This window comes from Scomber japonicus, chromosome 8, assembly GCF_027409825.1.
Source record: "Scomber japonicus isolate fScoJap1 chromosome 8, fScoJap1.pri, whole genome shotgun sequence".
NCBI classification, from domain to species: Eukaryota; Metazoa; Chordata; class Actinopteri; order Scombriformes; family Scombridae; genus Scomber; species Scomber japonicus.
In genome coordinates this window covers 30,837,462-30,856,887 of record NC_070585.1, presented here as the reverse complement: position 1 = coordinate 30,856,887, position 19,426 = coordinate 30,837,462, and the positions used below count along the sequence as shown (strand labels likewise).

The 19,426-nt window shown below is 39.6% G+C and overlaps 1 protein-coding gene across 1 annotated transcript in view; it reads left to right on the top strand.

Annotated features, from left to right (window-relative positions):
- The first annotated feature begins 1,185 nt into the window (after positions 1-1,185).
- Positions 1,186-19,426, top strand: part of shtn3 (shootin 3) — a 50,623-nt gene continuing 32,382 nt past the window's right edge. The window contains exons 1-2 of the mRNA XM_053323703.1: positions 1,186-1,257; positions 10,402-10,462. Coding sequence (XP_053179678.1) covers positions 1,186-1,257; positions 10,402-10,462 — 133 coding nt within the window. The remainder of the gene's footprint in view (positions 1,258-10,401; positions 10,463-19,426) is intronic.

Below are 19,426 nucleotides of genomic sequence, written 5' to 3'. Positions count from 1 at the left end.
AGGTCATGATGCAGGCTATGTGGTGTGAGGTAATGTCAGCTATTAAGTTAGCTACAATTAAAATGACAATGACTTGGTAATATTAAAGGCAACTGTATAATTATAATGTAACAGCTAGGCTATACTGTACCATTAGGCCTTTTAGTCTATAGAGGTGCAAGAGATGATAAACTAAGGATGTCCGCCCACTTCTGAGTCTGGTTCTGCCTGAGGTTTCTTCCTGTTAAAAGGGAGTTTTTTCTCGCCACTGTTGCTCATGTGGGAATGTTGGGTCTCTTTAAAGTTAAAACCTGAAGAGTTTGGTTTAGAACCTGCTCTATGTGTAAAGTGCCTTGAGATAACTTTGTTGTGATTTGGCGCTATACAAATAAAGATTGATTGATTGATTGATAAGGAATGGAAAATGCTATAATACGAGTAAAAAACAATCATTTAGACACATTGCACCAAAAAGACACACAGAAGCAGTCAAAGGTCTCTTCTTGCATATAAAAAAGAGAAAACAAAATAAAATATGTTCTAACAAGACAAGATAATAATACATTTATGGTTACAATTAGCTTTTTCTCATTTTTCCCTGCTACAAAATGGAACTTGAACGCAACGCGGACGTAGCAGCTGACTCCGAATCATCCCTTGAACGCACCATGCCACCCTAATCGGGATCTTAACGTATCAAAAATGTTTTACCACAGTGTAATTATTATTATATTAGAAAGCTGCATTTTATACACAATTTAAAACTGGTTGATATATTTTTTATAGCTGCGTCCATCACCTCCACACACGTGCACAAATGGTTTGATCCGACTATGCCTGCAGCATTTGAGAAGGGGAGGAAGAGGAGGAGGGAGGAGGAGGAAGGTGGGGAGAGCGAGGAGGGGTTCAGGGGGAGGGAGCCAGATGATGCTGTCAGTGAAAGGAGGAGGAGGAGGAGGAGGAGGAAGAGCAGGAGGAGGAGGATCCTGTCCGCCGGCAGCAGCAGCAGCAGCAGCACCGAGCTGCTCTCCATCCCATGTGTTTGGAAAGGGGGGAGAAAAAAAATCTAATGGGCTCAGATCCAGACATGTGCTGCTAGAATAGACCTATATGTGTATTATTTGCTTCTTTTTTTGTTTAATTAGTCGCTTTATTTGCTCAGAAGGAAACCAAAGTGGGAATACATCTTCACTCTTCTCCTGAAAAATGCTCCCCTGCTCATCATCGGCGCAGAAGGAGGGATGCGAGGAGGAGAGCGGCGCACACATGCAAACAGAGGTAAACCTAGGCTATATATATATATTTAAAAAAAACCACACACACACATCCTGTCCTATTTTATTTAACGTTTAATCCAGGTTATTCTGCACGTGCATCACTCTAAATGTGTCCAAATCTATTATGTTCAAGCGTCTTTTCGGTTCAGATGGGACATTTTTTTGCAGGCTAATCTCAGCCGGTGTAATTCGCCGGCCGGCTTCTCCTGGAGGTTATTGTAGACATCAAAGAGCCGGACCCCTCCCTAAAATTCGTCGCTCTTCTCGCTATTTAAGCACAGATGAGAAATTATACCTCAATTTAACATCATAGTTGACATTTTCCTGATGGGTTTAAAAGCAAGTCATACGATTTTAAACAGATTTTAATCTTTTTTTTTTTAAATCTTTTTTTCTTAATGTGCTGAGGAGACAGAAAGAGTCTGATTCTGAGCTTGTAATATGACTTCATGCCACAATGAAAAAGCCTCGCCTCAGGTTTGAGCTGATATTTAGCAGAACTAGTTTATGTGAGGCCTCTCCATCTCTTATCTTACAGAGGATTTAACCTTAAAGATCCATATATAGTGGGGGATTGAACCCCCCTCACCCCCTTTTCAAAGGCACTACATTGCTTACATTCCTTAATAAATCAGAGGAGACAACTGAACACACACAACCTGGCTCCACCCTTTGACCTATAAGGACAAAATAAATCCCTTAAACCAGTCAATGCTGGTGCCTTGCTTCATTGACTGACTGGGAACTGGGACACAAACCCTCTCTTCATTTACCTATAAGAGGGAATACAACTTGCAACCCTGCCTTGCCCTTCACATGAAGTGAATCAGTGTTAGTGCCTTGCTATCTATTATGACTTAGTTACTGGAAATGAAACCCTCAACCATTAAAATATACTAATGCCTTGCTTCAAATCATTGATCTACATATACAGAAATGTACCACCTAGCTCTACCAATTGCATTACATTAGGAATAGAACCAATAACCTCTTAATGCCTTGCTCCAGTAGGTATTAGTGCCTTGCTTCATTCATTGGGGAACAGAACCACCAACCCTCACAGTGCCTTGCATCTCCAGTTAACCAAAAAGGAAATGGTGCATGCAACCCTGCCTTGTTTCACCTATTGCATTAAGCAAATTTTGAAAGTGAAATTTGAGCTCTAACCAGTCTAACTTCTAAGTGCCTTGCTTTAATCAAAGAGTTACTGGGAATTGAACCCCCAAACATTAAAATATACTAGTGCCTTGCTTCAAATCATTGATTTACATATACAGAAAAGGGACCACCTAGCTCTACCAATTGCATTAAGTGAATTTGAGCTCTAACCAGTGTAAGTGCCTTGCTCTAATCAAAGAGTTACTGGGAATTGAACCCCCAACCATTAAAGTGTGTTAGTGCTCTGCTCCATCCATTGAATTACATTGTGAATTTGACTCCTAGCCTCTTAATTGCTTTAATTTCTTTGCTCCAATCAGAATATCACATATTGGCATCCGTCAACTACAATTCCCATGATGCTTTGCCAGTGGCTATTAAAAAAAAATCATTAGCATAAAGGTTCATTCTGTGACTTTAAGGAATAATGCATGATAATAAGACAACCTATAGGCTCGCTCAATGGTCCATTGACTATAGCTTTCAACCACATTTTCACGGTCATCATCAGATAATTGGAGCTCAATCATGCGTGTTGTCATGCAGCTGGTCACCATGGTCACACGTCGTCATGTGACTGAAGTTTTTACACACTCGGGTCTTGTGATAACACCTGAGACACGGCTCCATTCAATCAAATGAAGACTGTTAAAATGCAGCTGAAAGCCATAAAAGCGAGTAAGTGAGCATTCAAATTGAGATTATTTTGTGATAATAAGGTTTAAATTTGACAGTTTTGAGCAGTGATACATACAAACTAATCTATCTTTAAAATATGTAGAGTAAAGCTGAAATGATGAGTTTAATAATAATTTAGCAGATCTATTGAAAGTTAATTGGCAACCATTATGATAACTGAATAATAATTAAAGTGAATTTTCAAGCATTAATACCAAAAATTGTCCAATTCCAGGTTTCCAGTTTTCTTTGTCGTGATAAATAAGTAAATAAATATATTTGGGTTTTAGACCTTTCACATTTTTCACTACTTTCTGACATTTAATTGATGAAACAAAAAAGCGATTAATCAAGAAAGTAATTAGCAGTTTAATTAATAATGAAAGTCATCTTTAGTTGTAAACCTGTGGACAGAAAACATAAAGTGTATATTTTCAAAAAAAAGAAGATTCAAACTGCAATATAATATATCTAATTCAACCTTTTTGAAATACTCATTTAGTCTATAAAAACATGACAAAAGTATAAAAAAGGGATTTTTCTTCTAATATATTACCATAGCATTTGACAGCTGTAAAAACATCCCAAATGTCTTTTATTCTGAAATTTGATGACTTTTCCTAAAGTGGCCATTGAGGCTGTTCTGGGTCAAATTATCTCTGTATCTATTGACATGTGTTCTAGTTAAATTAATAATTAATAGTTTTAATAAGATAGTAGTTATGAGGATTTCTTTTTATGATGTAGCAGTGAAGACTGATGACTCTAATGGTTCTACTATAAACCCCACACTTCCAGAAAGTTCTGCTCATTTTACACTTTACATATAAAATAATATTTCCATCATTATTGCTATGTTATATTTTCATGTCTGAGGTAAAATAGGACATGATATTGTGTGATAGGAGCTGTTTGTTCTCCTAAAATACAAAATACACTTTCAATAAAATAACATTTAACCACCAAAAAGAGATGAAAAAATGACTAAAAGAGACATAAATTGACTAAAGAAACCTAATTGCTACCAAAGAGACGGAAAAATGACAAATAACAACTGGTTACCATGGTAACCTAGAGATGGAGTGACTAAAGAGACTCAGAACAACCAAAAAGAGACATTTCAATCATTACTGCTATGTTATATTTTCATGTCTGAGGTAAAATAGGACATGATATTGTGTGATAGGAGATGTTTAGTGGTGTAAAAGCTAAAAAATACACTCTCTCTGCTCTCTGAGACGTTAATTAAAGGTTTAATCACACATTTTATTGATCAGTCAGATCGACTATTGATGCCATTTGACATTTGTTGTTCAAAGTTTGGTAGTATGAGGAATATACTGTGATGGTGTAGAACATGAACAGTATGTAAGAGTTAAATTAAAATACAAACTACTCTTTCCTGTTTCCTGTTACTGTCCAACGAGCAAACACTGAGGACTTAAATGTATCAAATCTGCATGTCAAAGCATCGACTGTCATTGTTCACCACCAGAAGCAAAGAGCCAAAGCTACAAGCTAACTGCCAAGTGTGTTGTCGTTAAAATGCAGCAAATGTCTTGCCGTACAGTTTGGATTTAGTCTTGCGTATCTTTGTACTCTCTGTCTGAGCAGTGCGGGGAATTGAACCGGTCACCCTGGCAGCGGCAGTGCCTTGCTGTCTGCCGGTGAACTCGCTGCCCTCGCTGTGTGCTCCTCAGGGGAAATGTGAGCTGACAGTGTGTGAGACTGCAGGTAGAGCCGGGGGAAAGTGGGCCAAGTGCTTCCTGCTGCTGGAGAAGAGAGAGAGAGAGAGAGGGATGGAGAGAGATGGAGAGAGAGATGGGGAGAGAGAGAGAGAGAGAGAGAGAGAGAGAGAGAGAGAGAGAGATGCTCAGTGTCCTTTTTGTCCTTTTTTATATCTGAATATCAAGATGGTTTTGTCGCAGTTACGCCCTTTTCAAAGTTTCACGTTTAACCTTTAATCCCAAACAGGACAACCAGTTATTTCATTAAATGCCAAAAAACAGTAATGGAAGAAGTACTCAGATCATTTACTCAGGTAAAAATACTGCATTAAGAAACCTACTTAAGTAAAAGTACTGCAGTATTATGATGATGTAGTATGCAGTATTACAGTAAAAGTACTGCAGTATTATGAGTGATGTAGTATGCAGTGTTACAGTAAAAGTACTGCAGTATTATGAGTGATGTAGTATGCAGTATTATGAGTGATGTAGTATGCAGTATTACAGTAAAAGTACTGCAGTATTATGAGTGATGTAGTATGCAGTGTTACAGTAAAAGTACTGCAGTATTATGAGTGATGTAGTATGCAGTATTATAGTGATGTAGTATGCAGTATTACCGTAAAAGTACTGCAGTATTATGAGTGATGTAGTATGCAGTATTACAGTAAAAGTACTGCAGTATTATGAGAGATGTAGTATGCAGTATTACAGTAAAAGTAGTGCAGTATTATGAGTGATGTAGTATGCAGTATTACAGTAAAAGTACTGCAGTATTATGATAAATATGTCACTTTATTAAGTTTTAATATTTTTTCAGGAGTGAAAGTAACCATTTAAATTCCCATTATGTGGTCAGTTCATCAAAATAACGCCTGTTTGCAGATTTCCTTTGAGAGTTGGGGAAGCTGCTGGCTGAGTCCCATTCAGTCAGGCTGTCTGTTTGTTTTTCCCGTGCTGTCCAGAAGGGATTGTCCGTCTGCTGTCTACCTTCTGTCCGAATCCATTCAGTATTAGTACAGTGGTTCCCAACATAGGGGTGGGGCCCCTCCGAAGGGTCAGCAGATAAATGTGAGGGCTGGTGAGATGATTAATGGGAGAGGAAAGAAGAAAAAACAAAGTTCTGATACACAAATGTGTTTTCAGTTTTTGGACTTTTTCTCTAATCTTTGATTTTTGCTGAAATGTTAGACCATTTGAACATTTATTGAAAAATCACTATTTGCAAGTATCTACCTATCTATCTATCTATCTATCTATCTATCTATCTATCTATCTATCTATCTATCTATCTATCTATCTATCTATCTATCTATCTATCTATCTATCTCAGAGGGGTCAAACTCATCTTCATTAAAGGGCCACATACAGCCCAATTTGACCTGATGTGGGCCAAAACATTAAAATGAAGGAAGGAAAGATGGAAAGGGAGGAAGGAAGGAAGGAAGGAAAGATTGAAGGAAGGACGGAAGAAAGAAAAAGAAGACAGTAAGAAAAAACGGAAGGAAGGAAGGAAGGAAAGATGGATGGAAGGACGGAAGAAAGAAAAAGAAGACAGTAAGGAAAAAGGGAAGGAAGGATGGACGGAGGAAAGGTAGGAAGGAAAGATGGAGGGAAGGAAGGACAGATGAACGGAAGAAAGGAAAAGAAGACAGGAAGGAAAGTGGGCCGGACTGGACCCCTTGGCGGGCCGGTTCTGGCCCACAGCCGCATGTTTGACACCCCTGATCTATCTATCCATCTATCCATCTATCTATCTATCTATCTATGTTGCTATGTCCATTCTTCTGGACTAAAAGTTGGATTGATGTTGGTGAACATGCAGATTCATTGCATGCAAAATATCAGTGTAGATTTATTTAGTTGGAGCTAAATCAGATTTGGGTCAGTTGAAGCATGATGTAGAATAACTAACACAGTTCAAGACAAACAAGGAGCAAAATGATATAATGAACGGTAGCCTTTACAGTCAATCGTGTCTTCCTGATGATTGTTCGACTCTAAAGAGACAGTCTTCTTTGTCCCGCTGACTGTTATTGTTACACAGGAGGTCACTGTATTCTTTACGACTTCCAATTACCATTTTAAATGAAGCGTGTGCAGTGAGCTCAGCAGCACTGCAGCTAGATTATTGACTGTGGTCATTGAGACGGCCGCTGTACTGTAGATCTCTGTCCTGAAAAAAAAGAAATAAAAAGAGGCTTTGATAGTAGTTAAAAAATGAGATGATGTCATCCTATTGTTAACCTGAGTTTAAAGAGAGTGGGGGAAACAGGGGGGAAGAGACAAATAATTGCTCAGTGAGTTAAAAAAGAAAGAAATCACCACGAGGAGTTAGTTGGTCAGGCAGAAAACTCGACTTTTTGGGAGGTTTTAGGCTAGTTTGTACTTGTTAATCTCAGTGACATTTAAGTTTCATCCTCTCTAACATCCAAAACCAGGATTCTCCACAGCTGCTCACCCTTAAATTTAGCACAACAAGGGATCAGAGCCTGTGTGCTTGAGTGTATATATAGGGAAATTACAGCCTTTTTAAAAAGCTGGAGCAGAGAGTCAGTGTGTTATCAGAAGTGATCGGGAGTGAAAGTCAGTGTGAGAGACGATGGGAGACGGGGCAGTGTGGCCTTCAGCAGGGGAGCAGGATCAAGCAAAAATTAATATTTATATGTAGAACACAGAGAGCAGGATATCTGCCTGCACTGCACTTCTTTAGTCTCCTGAGACTGAAGTGTTAGCCTTTAAAATTTCCCAAATCTTTGCAGCATTTGAACATTTATGACGAGATAGACAGAGGTTGCACTCCATTAAAGCCACAGTCAGCAATGTTGTGGGTGGTTTATTGTCACACTTGGGATTTAAACTTTATACTGTTCATATTCTGACTCATAATTAGTCTCTGTATACTAATTAACATTCATAAATTCACCATGAGTCATTAGTTCATGTTTGATTAATCATTCTGTGGAAAAAAAAGACATTCACAATCAGTGTTTTATGGTCCAGGAGAACTTTTAAACACATTTGAATGCTGATTTTTGAATTATTTCCATTTTTATATACTGTGGATTAGGACTGGGCGATATGGGCACAATCAAATATCACAATGTTCTTGAGCAAATACCTCGATATCGATATTCTTGACATTCATTCATTCATTTTTACTGTAATGCAGCCTTTAAAATCAAGAAAAAGATATATCACAATTCCATATCACGATATTATGATATCCAAAATCTAAGACAATATCTATAAAATATCACGATATCACTATAATATCGATTTATTGCCCAGCCCTAATTTAAATATAAATAAAGACATGTCAAATTAGTGTATTTGGGTATATAAAAATGTATATGAGCTGCACACACACACACACACACACACACACACATACATATGCATTTTATTTCCATTTTTGTATATTGTGGGTCAAAAGTCAGGAAAAAATAAATATGTATAGGGTGTTTTTACAGCTCTCAATGTAAAAAAAATGGGTCTAATTTGACCCTGAACAGTATGTAAGGGTTCATTTTAGAGTTTTTTTGTAAGCAATCTATTTAGAGGTCTTCAGTCTGAAAGCAGCATACAAGAGGACAGTGGATTGTTCTGCAATTCAAAGGAACATTTGGCAACCTAAAAGAAAATGCCTCAGGTCTCTTTCAGTAGTTCAGATTCTGGTGGCATTAAATTAAAGTCAGACTCTGTGAACCTCTGCTCTAGAAGTTATGAGTCAGCCGAAGACGAAATCCTTCTCTCTGTAGGTCACGGATCCCGGCTGCTACTAAGAGGAACATTTTTCATACTGTAGCATGTGCTCTGAATTTATTCATTGAATTATTGGTATTAATAATTCAGTGCAGAGTAAGGGGTTTGGTGTGTGGCGGGTCAGACTGGAGGAGAGGCCGAGGTCTTTGTGGGCTGACACCTCACTGGAAATGTTATTGTTCTGTTAAGGGCTTTGGAGCAAATAGACAGAGTGATACTCAATAAGGTAGATTTACAGCAAATAAAAACAGTTATTTAAACTTGAAACCCTTTTGATTAGTTTTTTCTGGTAGAAAATTGACCATTAATTAGATTTTTATGTGATTTTGCATACATTTGCTAGGCTGATGAATGTATTTTTATTATGATCTCAATAAAAACTACATTACCAAACTTAAAGGCTTAAAGGACTAAAGCTTGTACCTTCAGTCACTCCTGCTATTATAACATATAGCATCATTTCAAAGAGATACTCATTGAAAAAGTGTGTGTGATCACACTTTTTTCATTTATGCTTGTGTGCCATCTTAATTTACTCTGAGCCATTGCAGTGACATAAATACTGATACTTAGCTACACATCTGAACAAATTTCACAGGTGTTCCCTTTATTATGACACCAAAAGTATTCAAATAGGCCATGTAGATGCAGAGATATACTCTGGGTATGTCATTTTCGAGCAGAAACCTAAAAAAGAGGCTGGGGCTTAAGAGGTTAAAGGCAATGAGTTGGGTCATTTGAGGACACAGCAATAATAATAATGATGAATTATTAATATGAGGGATGGAAGCACTAATTTGTGGGCAAAAACGCTTAGAATCTGTGTAAAGTAAGAATAAATATGTGTTCTGAGTTTGACATACCACAGAAAAGTGTGTTGTTAACCACCCTGCCAAATTTGAATGATTAAAAAAATCGCCAAATATATGAAATTAGGCTTCAAAGTTGTGTAAAACAAACTCAGCCTCTTTCCCAAACGCTGTGGGTTGTGGGCGAGTCCGCTGAAACCCCGCCCCCAAGTGTCACCTGTCAATCAAAGTCACCACCTCTACCAGAAACATGGACGCTACGTCTGAGAGCTTTCTGTTGCTAACTCAGCTGCTAGCTCTGCGGCTAACTCAGCAGCTAACTCAGCTAACTGGCTAACTGTAGACTGTAGTAGTAGTAGTAGTAGTGTGTGCTGAATATATTTATACCTCTACAGCAGCAGGGGCGGGTTTATGCTAATTGTCAGACATAGCTCGGCGGCTAGCTCGGCTGCTAGCTCGGTGGCTAACTCAGCTAACTGGCTAACTGTAGACTATAGTAGTAGTAGTAGTAGTGTGTGCTGAATGTGTTTATACCCCCAGCAGCAGGGGCGGGTTTATGCTAATCACCGCCCATTAAATCCTGATCACAGAAATATTGAAGCACTGTTTGTGAAGCCTAGCTCCACAATTCAAATCTAAATGGTTGAAATGCTTTTTACACATTTTTTTAGAAAAACATTTATGACCTATTTAATGTGTTTAGAAGAAAAAGTCTTAAATTCACTTTACACAGTCTTAAATTGAAATGTTAGTCACCAGTCGGCCTCCGTGCTTCATCATCTGCAGGTTTTAAATACGGACCAGTGCATTTCAGATTATAGTGTTTTAACTGCTCAAGCAACAGCGGAGTGTGTAAACTGCTCTACAGCCTGTGGTTGTGTCTGACTCACTGTGTGTGTGTGTGCGTGTGTGTGTGTGTAACTGGACGCTGCTGGTATCAGTGACCTGTATATTCAGTCTGTTGTGGAACATGATCTCACTCATTGACCCTTCTGTCTGCTCCTGCAGTGCAACAGACTGACGGAGGAGAGAGACGAGGCCGAGAGACAACTCAAACACATCAAGAGAGGTGAGTCTCGCTGCCTTATCTTACGTTATCCTCCTCTGACTCATCCATCATCACCGAGCATCATGCAAACACACACACAACTTTATTTATAAAGTATGGATCAGTCATGCACAACATGCACAGTGAAGGTATTTAAACTCTCACTTCTTAACCTTCCTGTCGTTCTCCCGGGTCAAATTGAGCCATCTGTGTTGACTGTTCCTTCCTTCCTTCCTTCCTTCCTTCCTCCCTCCATCTCTCTTTCTTTCCTTCCTCTCTCTTTCCACCCTTCTTTTTTCCTTCCTTTCCTTTTCTCCCTTTCTTTCTCCCTCCCTTCTTCCTTCCTTATTTCCTCCCTTCCTCCTCTAATCCCTTCCTTCATTCCTTCTCCTTTCTCCCTCCCTCCCTCCTACCTTTCTTCCTTCCTTTCTTTCTTCCCTCTGTCCTTCTTTCCTTCCTTCCTCCCTTCCTTTCTCCCTGCCTTCTTCCTTCTGTCTTTCCTCCCTCCCTCCTACTTTCCTTTCTTCCCTCCTTTCCTCCCCTCCTTCCTCCTCCTTTCGTTCTTCCTCCATTCCTCTTCTTCTTTCTCCCTTCCTCCCTCCTTTCCTCCCTTCCTTTCCTCCCTCCTACTTTCCTTCCTTCTTTCCTTTCTTCCTTCTTCCCTCCCTCCCTCCCTCCCTCCTTTCCTCCCTTCCTTCCCTCTTTCCTTCCTTAACTGGAGGACAACAGGAGGGTTAACTAGAAAACAATGATAATAATGATTAAATAAACATTTTTTTAAGGTTGGTATCTTAACTGTCACCTCTTATATTATAATATAGACATTTTTAAGCCTCACTTAAAGGAAGGCTGTAAGGAATTTCAGTGCTGGTGGGTTTGTCGGCCCATCACTTTATTTCGAGACTGAAATATTGATGGATTGATTGCTTTGAAACTGAATACAGGCACTCAACATTCCCACACAATGAATCCCTCTTCCTTTGTTGATCCCCTGACTGTTTTTCCAGCACTGCCAGCAGGTCAAAATGTTCATATATCCAGTTAAATATCTCAACATCTACAACATAGACTGGCAGAATGTTTTAACCCTTACATACTATTCATATTCTGACTCTTCACAGTATAGAGTGGATTATTTTTAACCCACTTTAAGTATTTTCCTCTATAATTAGTCCCCATTCCAAATTTTAAAGATGCAGCAGTTCATTTATAGAGAAAATACATCCACAATCACACTACATTATGATCTCATGTTACTCTAAACAAGAGAATATGACTATATTATAATTATGAAAGTGAAGGATGCAACACAATTTGAATGTCAGGTTTCATTATAACCATTAAAACCATTAATCAACATTTACCCAGCTGCACAGAATACTTTAAATAAATATTGTAATATTTGTAATATTTTCAGTTTTGTATATTCTGGTTCACATTAGGGGAGAATTCAGGCTTAAAGAATGTAATTTAGGGTGGTTGCATTGTTTTCAAAATGGGCCAAATTTGACCTGAGCAGTAAGGATTAAGGTTGCAGAATGATGAATCCTTCACACTTCCATGATCCCTTGACTTTTCCTCCAGCACCGCCACAAGGTTGACATTTTTGTCTCAAAGTGAAATATCTCAACAACTACTGGATGTAGTCCCATTAAATCTGGTTCACACGTTCATGCCCCCCCCCCCCCCCCCTCCCAAGATGAATTTATCTACCTTTCCGTTGACTTTTTATCATAGCTTCATCTTCTTTATGTCCAAATATCTGCAAAATGAATGATATTCCCATCAGCTTCAATTCTACTTTGTGTTTAGTACTAATGAATTAAAGTTGCTATTAAGAAGCTATGATGGCAACCAGAGTAAATACTAAACATCAGCATGTTAGCTTTGTCATTGTGAGCATTTTAGTCATGCATGTTGCAGAAACTATATGCACGTGAATAAAAGCTGCACACCTGGTGCACAGTCCAAAAGGTTTTATATCTTCTGCAACGACTGAAAGACTTTACGTTGGGATGATGTCACAGACTTTAAAATTTATTTTTCTAGGCTTTGAGAAAGTTTTATGAATGTAAACCTTCCTGGGTTAAGCATTCATAATAGAAAGAGTAATATGGGTGGGTGATGCTTTCCTGTTGCCTTTACTACTGTTGATGAATGTAATGGTGTGAGTTCATGTTGGGGTCATTGGTAGTAATGATAATGATTGGCTAGCTCTGGATTTCAGAAGAAGTCTTATTATCTTTATTATTTAGGTGGAAACTTTGACAATGGTTAGTACTTAAAAGATAATCGTCTTTTTATTGTTCTGTCCATCATTTCTTTAAGTGATATCATTTCTCTAGCTTAATCTCTTTGTTAATTAAACTTTTTATCAAAGAGGAAACAAAGGTGAAGTGTAGATGCTGCTTTAAGCTTCGTGTCGTCCTCCCGGGTCAAATTGACCCCGTCTGTTTTGACTGTTCCTTCTTTCCTCCCTTCCTTTCTTCCTTCCTTCCTTCCTTCCTTCCATGTGTCCTCCTTCCTTCCTTCCTTCCTTCCGTCCTTCCTCCCTTCCTATTTTCCTTTCTCCCTCCCTCCCTCCTTCCTTCATTCCTCCCTCCTTCCTACTTTCCTACCTTCCTTCCCTCCTTCCTTCCTTCCTTCCTTCCTCCCTCCTTTCCTTCCTTCTTCCTCCCTTCCTTCCTTGACTTGAGGACAACAGGAGGGTTAAGTTTGATCTACTGTACTTACCGTAGTTTCTATCCAGGTATCATTTATCACAAAGCAGACAACCGACACCGTCGCACCCCCCCGCAAACAAGCCCCTCACACCTTTCCTCCTCACCTCTGCAAACATGACATCACCAACACCTTGCCATCTAAATATTTACGAGGGGAGGGGAGAGAAGGAGGAGGCGGTGTCCCCCGTTTCTACGACGACCGTTGGGGTTAGTTAGCCAATTGTAGGTCAGCGTCTGTGTGTTTGGGAGTTTAACCTCCTGATTGAGCTGAACTCGTGCCATTAACTGTTGGCTGATAACGCTGCGGCTGCTGGCTTCTGTCATGACTATCCACCGAGGTAAGACAATACATAGACGGCAAGTTTACAGCTTTAATTCATTATCATTTAATAGCATGTTCCTGTGATGCATTAGGGGTAAAATCATTCAGCTAAGGCAGGTTTCATAGCTGCAGGATGAAAACTCAAGTGTTCAAGTCCCAATATTTATCATTCATAAGCAGTGTATAAACATGGTACACATTATAATGTAGTTATAAGAAGATATAAGTGTGTTTATAAATGTTAAGTATTTCTCAGCAATTGTAACTTCTCCTATTAAGATATATTTTTTATTGTTACAACTGTATTTTACTATATTATCAGTCAATATCTGTTTTTATTACCAGCATCAATATATATTTGCCTATAGAGGAGGAGTTATAGTTGTTAACAAATACATTAATAAACACTACTTTTTTAATTACTACTACTTTATAGCATTTTTAAACCATTTATTAATTAACTTAGACTACTTATAAATGCAAAATATGGGGACCTAAACATAAGTAAAATATATAACAAACTATAGTTATGAAGTTAAGCTTGAGGTAAAGTCCTATATAAAGTAAATATAATAATATTAAATAATAATACAGCAACAATTTAAACAATATTTGCTTTCCACACATGATGGTGATGGTAATTTGTGTTACTTCTGATGTGAGACAGACAGGAGAAGAGATCAGTGATGTCAGGTTTGGTGCTCACCTGTTCAGTGAGCAGTTATTGTTCAGAAGGTAACAGGAGAGCAACGCACGCAGCTGCAGCTCCGCCTCGACCTCGGTGTGATGTTTCAAGTGTTTCTTTACTCTGATCCTGAACTGTACATTAAGACAAGACAGTGACTGAGTGCTTTATGGTTTATGGTTGAAGGTGGAGGAAAGGTTTGTTTGTAGTCTTTTAACCTTTTTCTTGTGCTTTAACCCTTTACATACTGTTCATATTTGACTCATAGTTAGATCATCAGTCATTAATAAGTGTTTGATTAAGAACATTCACAATTCCTATTTTATAGTTCAGGAGAGCATTTTATAGAATATGATGAATAAAACATGTTTGAATGCTGATTTTTGAATTGTTTTTAACCCTCCTGTTGTCCTCGAGTAGGAAGGAAGCAAGGAAGGAAGGATGGAAGGGAGGAAGAAGGAAGGAAAGGTAGGAAGGACAGAGGAAAGAATGAAGGAAGTTAGCAGGGAGGAAGGAAAGAAGGACAGAGGAAAGAATGAAGGGAGGAAGGATGGAAGGGAGGTAGAAAGAAGGAAAGGAGGAAGGGAGGAAGAAAGAAGGAAAGGAGGAATGAAGGGAGGAAGGAAGGACAGAGGAAAGAATGAAGGGAGGAAGGAAACGAAGGAAGGATGGAAGGGAGGAAGGGTCAATTTGACCCTGGAGGGCAACACAAAGGTTAATCAACACAGGTCAAATTTGTACATTTGCATATATACAAAATGTATATCAGCTGCACAGAAAATGTAAAATATGATGCACTTTATTTCTTTTTTTTTATATTTTATGGCTCACATTAGGAAAGGTCCAGTTCATAGAAATGTGTAAATTGTGTTTTTACAGCTCTCAGATGTAAAAATGGGTCATATTTGACCCTGAACAGTCTGTAAGGGTTAAGTTAACCCCCTTAATGATCATCTTTAGGGATAACCATTAGAAAGGTTAGTAGGATTACGATGGCTCCTCTGTAACTCAGAATAAATGCTTAAACAAACAACCTTTGCTCTGCATGGGTAATCAACCATTATTAATCATAAAAGCCTATAAGCCTCCTCATTGGATAATCCTATAAAGACTAAGTGATACAGAGTTTAAGTAGTTTATTATGACATAAATCAAATGAAGACTTCTAGTTTATTTTGGTGGTTGTATGGATGTATTGGATGTTGGTTTGTTGGTCCTCCACTTTGGTTTGGACTAAAATATCTCAACAACTATTCAATGGATTGTCATGAGATTTTGAAAATATATTCATGTTCCCCGGCAGATGACTCCTATTGACTTTTCCTCTATCGCCACCACGAGGTTCAGATTTTGAGTTAGATGCTTTAACAACTACTGAATGGATGCATGTTCCCTTCAGGACTCATATGCATTAATTTTGGTTATCCTTTAACTTTTCCTCTATCCTCCATCATCAGGTCAAAAGTTAATTTAGTCCAGAACTAATGAAAGTCCCATCTGCTTCAACTATACTTTGTTTTTAGTACCAATTACCTCATGCAAAACTAAAATGGGAAACCGAGCACAAACATTAAATAAGTTAGTATTGTCATTTTGGGCATATCAGCATGATGTTAGCATTTAGAAGAAGCCTCCAGTAGTGAGCTATAGACTTATTCTGAGGTCTCCCATCTAGTGCTACTTATCTTGTAAAGTTTAGATTTAGACAGTTTAGATTTCTTCAGCAGCTTTAAAATAAAGAGTAATAATGATGATAATTAATAATATAAAGGTTAAAGTGGGAAGAAGGTATATTGAATGGCAGTGGATGTTAGAAAAAATGCAGGAAAACAAACAAGAGCTGACAGAAGAGAAACAAATCGATACGTCTAGGCGAGGTTTTCTTGTACCCTTCATCACATTTCATAGTGAAGTGTCCACTAAAGTCTTCCTCACACTGTCGTTACAGTAATAGAGGAAGTATTGTCTTTCATAAATAGTACTGCTGTGATAAATAAAGCCCAATATACACCGTATGTTTGGTTTAGACTTTAGAGTGAGTTCTGTCAGCACTGATCAGAGATCAGTTTTTTTGATGGTTTAATCCTCCTGTTGTCCTCGAAGGAAGGAAGGACGGGAGGGAGGGAGGGAGGGAGGAAGGAAGGAAGGAAGGAAGGAAGGAAGGAAGGAAAAGAGGAAGGGAGAAAGGTACGGGAGAGGAAAGAAAGAGAGAAGAAGGAAGGAAGGAAAAGAGGAAGGGAGAAAGGTACGGGAGAGGAAAGAAAGAGAGAAGAAGGAAGGAAGGAAAGAAGGAAGGAAGGAAGAAGGGAGGGAGGGAGGGAGGAAGGAAGGAAGGACAGAGGAAAGAAGGAAGGAAGGTATGGGGGAGGAAAGAAAGAGAAAAGGAGGGAGGAAGGGGGTAGGAAGGACAGAGGAAAGAAGGAAGGGAGGAAGGAAGGTAGGAAAGAAAAGAGGAAGGGAGGAAGGTACAGGGGAGGAAAGAAAGAGAGAAGGGGGGAAGGAAAGGAAGGAAGGAAAGAAAGAGAAGGAGGGAGGAAGGGGGAAGGAAAGGAAGGAAGGAAAAGGGAGGAAGGAAGGAAGGTAGGAAAGGAAGGCAGGAAGGTACGTGGGAGAAAGAAAGAGAAAAGGAGGAAGGGAGGAGGGTACGGGGGAGGAAAGAAGGAGAGAAGGGGGAAGGGAAGGAAGGAAAGAAAAGAGGAAGGGAGGAAGGTACGGGGGAGGAAAGAAAGAGAAGGAGGGAAGAAGGAAAGGAAGGAGGGAAGGAACAGTCAAAACAGGCGGGGTCAAAGGTTAAGTATGTTTAAATTTTAAATGTAGGGCTTTTTATTTGAGAGGGGCGGTGGAAAGATGGAAGGATATGATTAGAGGAAGAGGAGGGATGATGTAGAACAAAGGTCCAAGGCGGGACGTTGTGATTACATAATGAGACCCTGAGGCCACCTGGATGCCTCTAGATTTACATATTTAATGAGGGTTGGAAGTGAAATGTGAAACTGAGCTTATACTGGGATGCTTTTTGCTTTTTAGTCATGATGATGTTGGAAATCTTCTTATTGTCAGAGAGGGGCATGTACTAAACTTCTATTGACCTTTGTGTCGTCCTCCCGGGTCAAATTGACCCCGTCTCTTTTGACTGTTCCTTCCTTCCTTCCTTCCTTCCTTCCTTCCTCTTTCTTTAATTTTCCCTTCGTTCTTCCCCTCCTTCCCTCTTTCTTTGCTCCGTCCTCCTTCCCTCTATCCTTCTTTTCCTTCCTTCTGTCCTTCTTTCTTTCCTTCTGTCCTTCTTTCCTTCCTTCCTTCTCTCCTTCTTTCTGTCCTTCTTTCCTTCCTTCCTTCTGTCCTTCTTTCTGTCCTTCTTTCCTTCCTTCCTTCTGTCCTTCCTTCCTTCCTTCCTTCCTTCCTTCCTTCCTTACTTCCTTCCTTACTTCCTCTTTCTTTAATTTTCCCTTCGTTCTTCCCCTCCTTCCCTCTTTCTTTGCTCCGTCCTCCTTCCCTCTATCCTTCTTTTCCTTCCTTCTGTCCTTCTTTCCTTCCTTCCTTCTCTCCTTCTTTCTGTCCTTCTTTCCTTCCTTCCTTCTGTCCTTGTTTCCTTCCTTCTGTCCTTCCTTCCTTCTCTCCTTACTGCCTTCCTCTTTTCCTCCCTCCCTCCTTACTCCTTTACTTTGTCCTTCCTTCCTTCCTTCCTTCCTTCCTTCCTTCCTTCCTTCTTTCCTTCCTTCCTTCCTCAGTCCTTCCTTGACTTGAGGACAACAGGAGGGTTAAAAAGCCAAAATCAAACTATAAGAAGGAAAACTAAGATACATCAGGAGTCTCTTCGTCAACTCAAACTCGTCTGAAGCAGCAAAACTGGACATCAAATCCTCACAGTCAGCAAAAAAACAACTATAATCTACCTTTTCATTAACGTGTGGCGTCACTTCATACGCTCACTCTTTCATTCATTCGCTCATTTATTCATTCGCTCCGTCTCTCCCCTGAGCAGACAGCAGTCGCTCTTGTCATGTTATTCCCGTGAATTATTAAAATCTCATGCTATGAATTATTCAGCAGCAGAAAATGAAGGGGGAGGGATGAGTGTGTGAGTGTAAGAGAGAGAGGGAAGGAGGGGAAGGAGGGGAAGGAGGGAGGGAGGAGGGTTACCACTCGTCATCCATTGTGACTGTTTCAAAAGGCCTTTCTACCTGCTCCTCCATATTTGATGGTCACATGTTAATGGCTTTAATGAGGGAAGCTGGGCTGGCCGGCAGGTACTTGATTTGAGGCTGGTTTGAATGTGAAAGGCCAGACTGAGGGAGTTCAGCACAGATTAACGGTCTATAAAACTATGAAAACATGACCTGACCTGTACTGTAACTCGCTGTGAGGTATAATACCGTCGCTATCGGTGACGGACGAGTACTGTCATGATCACACTGACAGTGAAGTTAATCTGTGATACATTTAGGTTTTTATAGGACAGTCCTCCCTTCCTTCCTTCCCCCCTTTTTCCTTCTTTCTTTCTTTCCTTCCTTCCTTCCCTTCTTCCATCCTTCCTTTCCTTCCTCCCTTCCTTCTTTCCTCTGTCCTTCCTGCCTTCCTTCCTTCTTTCCTTCCTTCTTTCCTTCCTTCCTTCCACCCTTCTTTCTTTCTTTCCTTCCTACCCTCCTTCCTTCCTTCTCCCTCCTTCCATCCTTCCTTTCCTTCCTCCCTTCCTTCTTTCCTCTGTCGTTCCTTCCTTCCTCCTTTCCTTCCTTCTTCCTCCCTTTCATCCTTCCATCCATCCTACCTTCGTTTCTTTCGTTCCTTTCCTTCCTCACTTCCTTCTTTCCTCTGTCCTTCCAGCCTTCCTTCCTCCTCCCTTCCGTCCTTTCTTCCTCCTTTCCTACCTTCTTCCTTCCTCCCTTCCATCCTTCCTTCCTTCGGTTCCTTCCTCCATTCCTCCCTTCCTTCTTTCCTCTGCTTTCCTCCCTTCCTTCCATCCTTCCTTCCTCCTTTCCTTCCATCTTTCCTTCCTTCTTCCTCCCTTCCTTCCTTGACTCGAGGACAACAGGAGGGTTCAAAGTTTAATCTAAATATTAATCTAAAGCTTCAGCCGTCCAAATGAGTCAAATCAAGTCTCATCAGGGAAACACTAAGAGGGAATTTGATGCTAAAAAGACTGTAAATGTGTCAGATATCACTTGATAACTCTGAACTGCTGAAACCTCATTAAGCTTCAGATAAACTTTTAAATCTTCTATGGTTTGGTTAAGTTTAGAAGACTATATCGAAGGCTC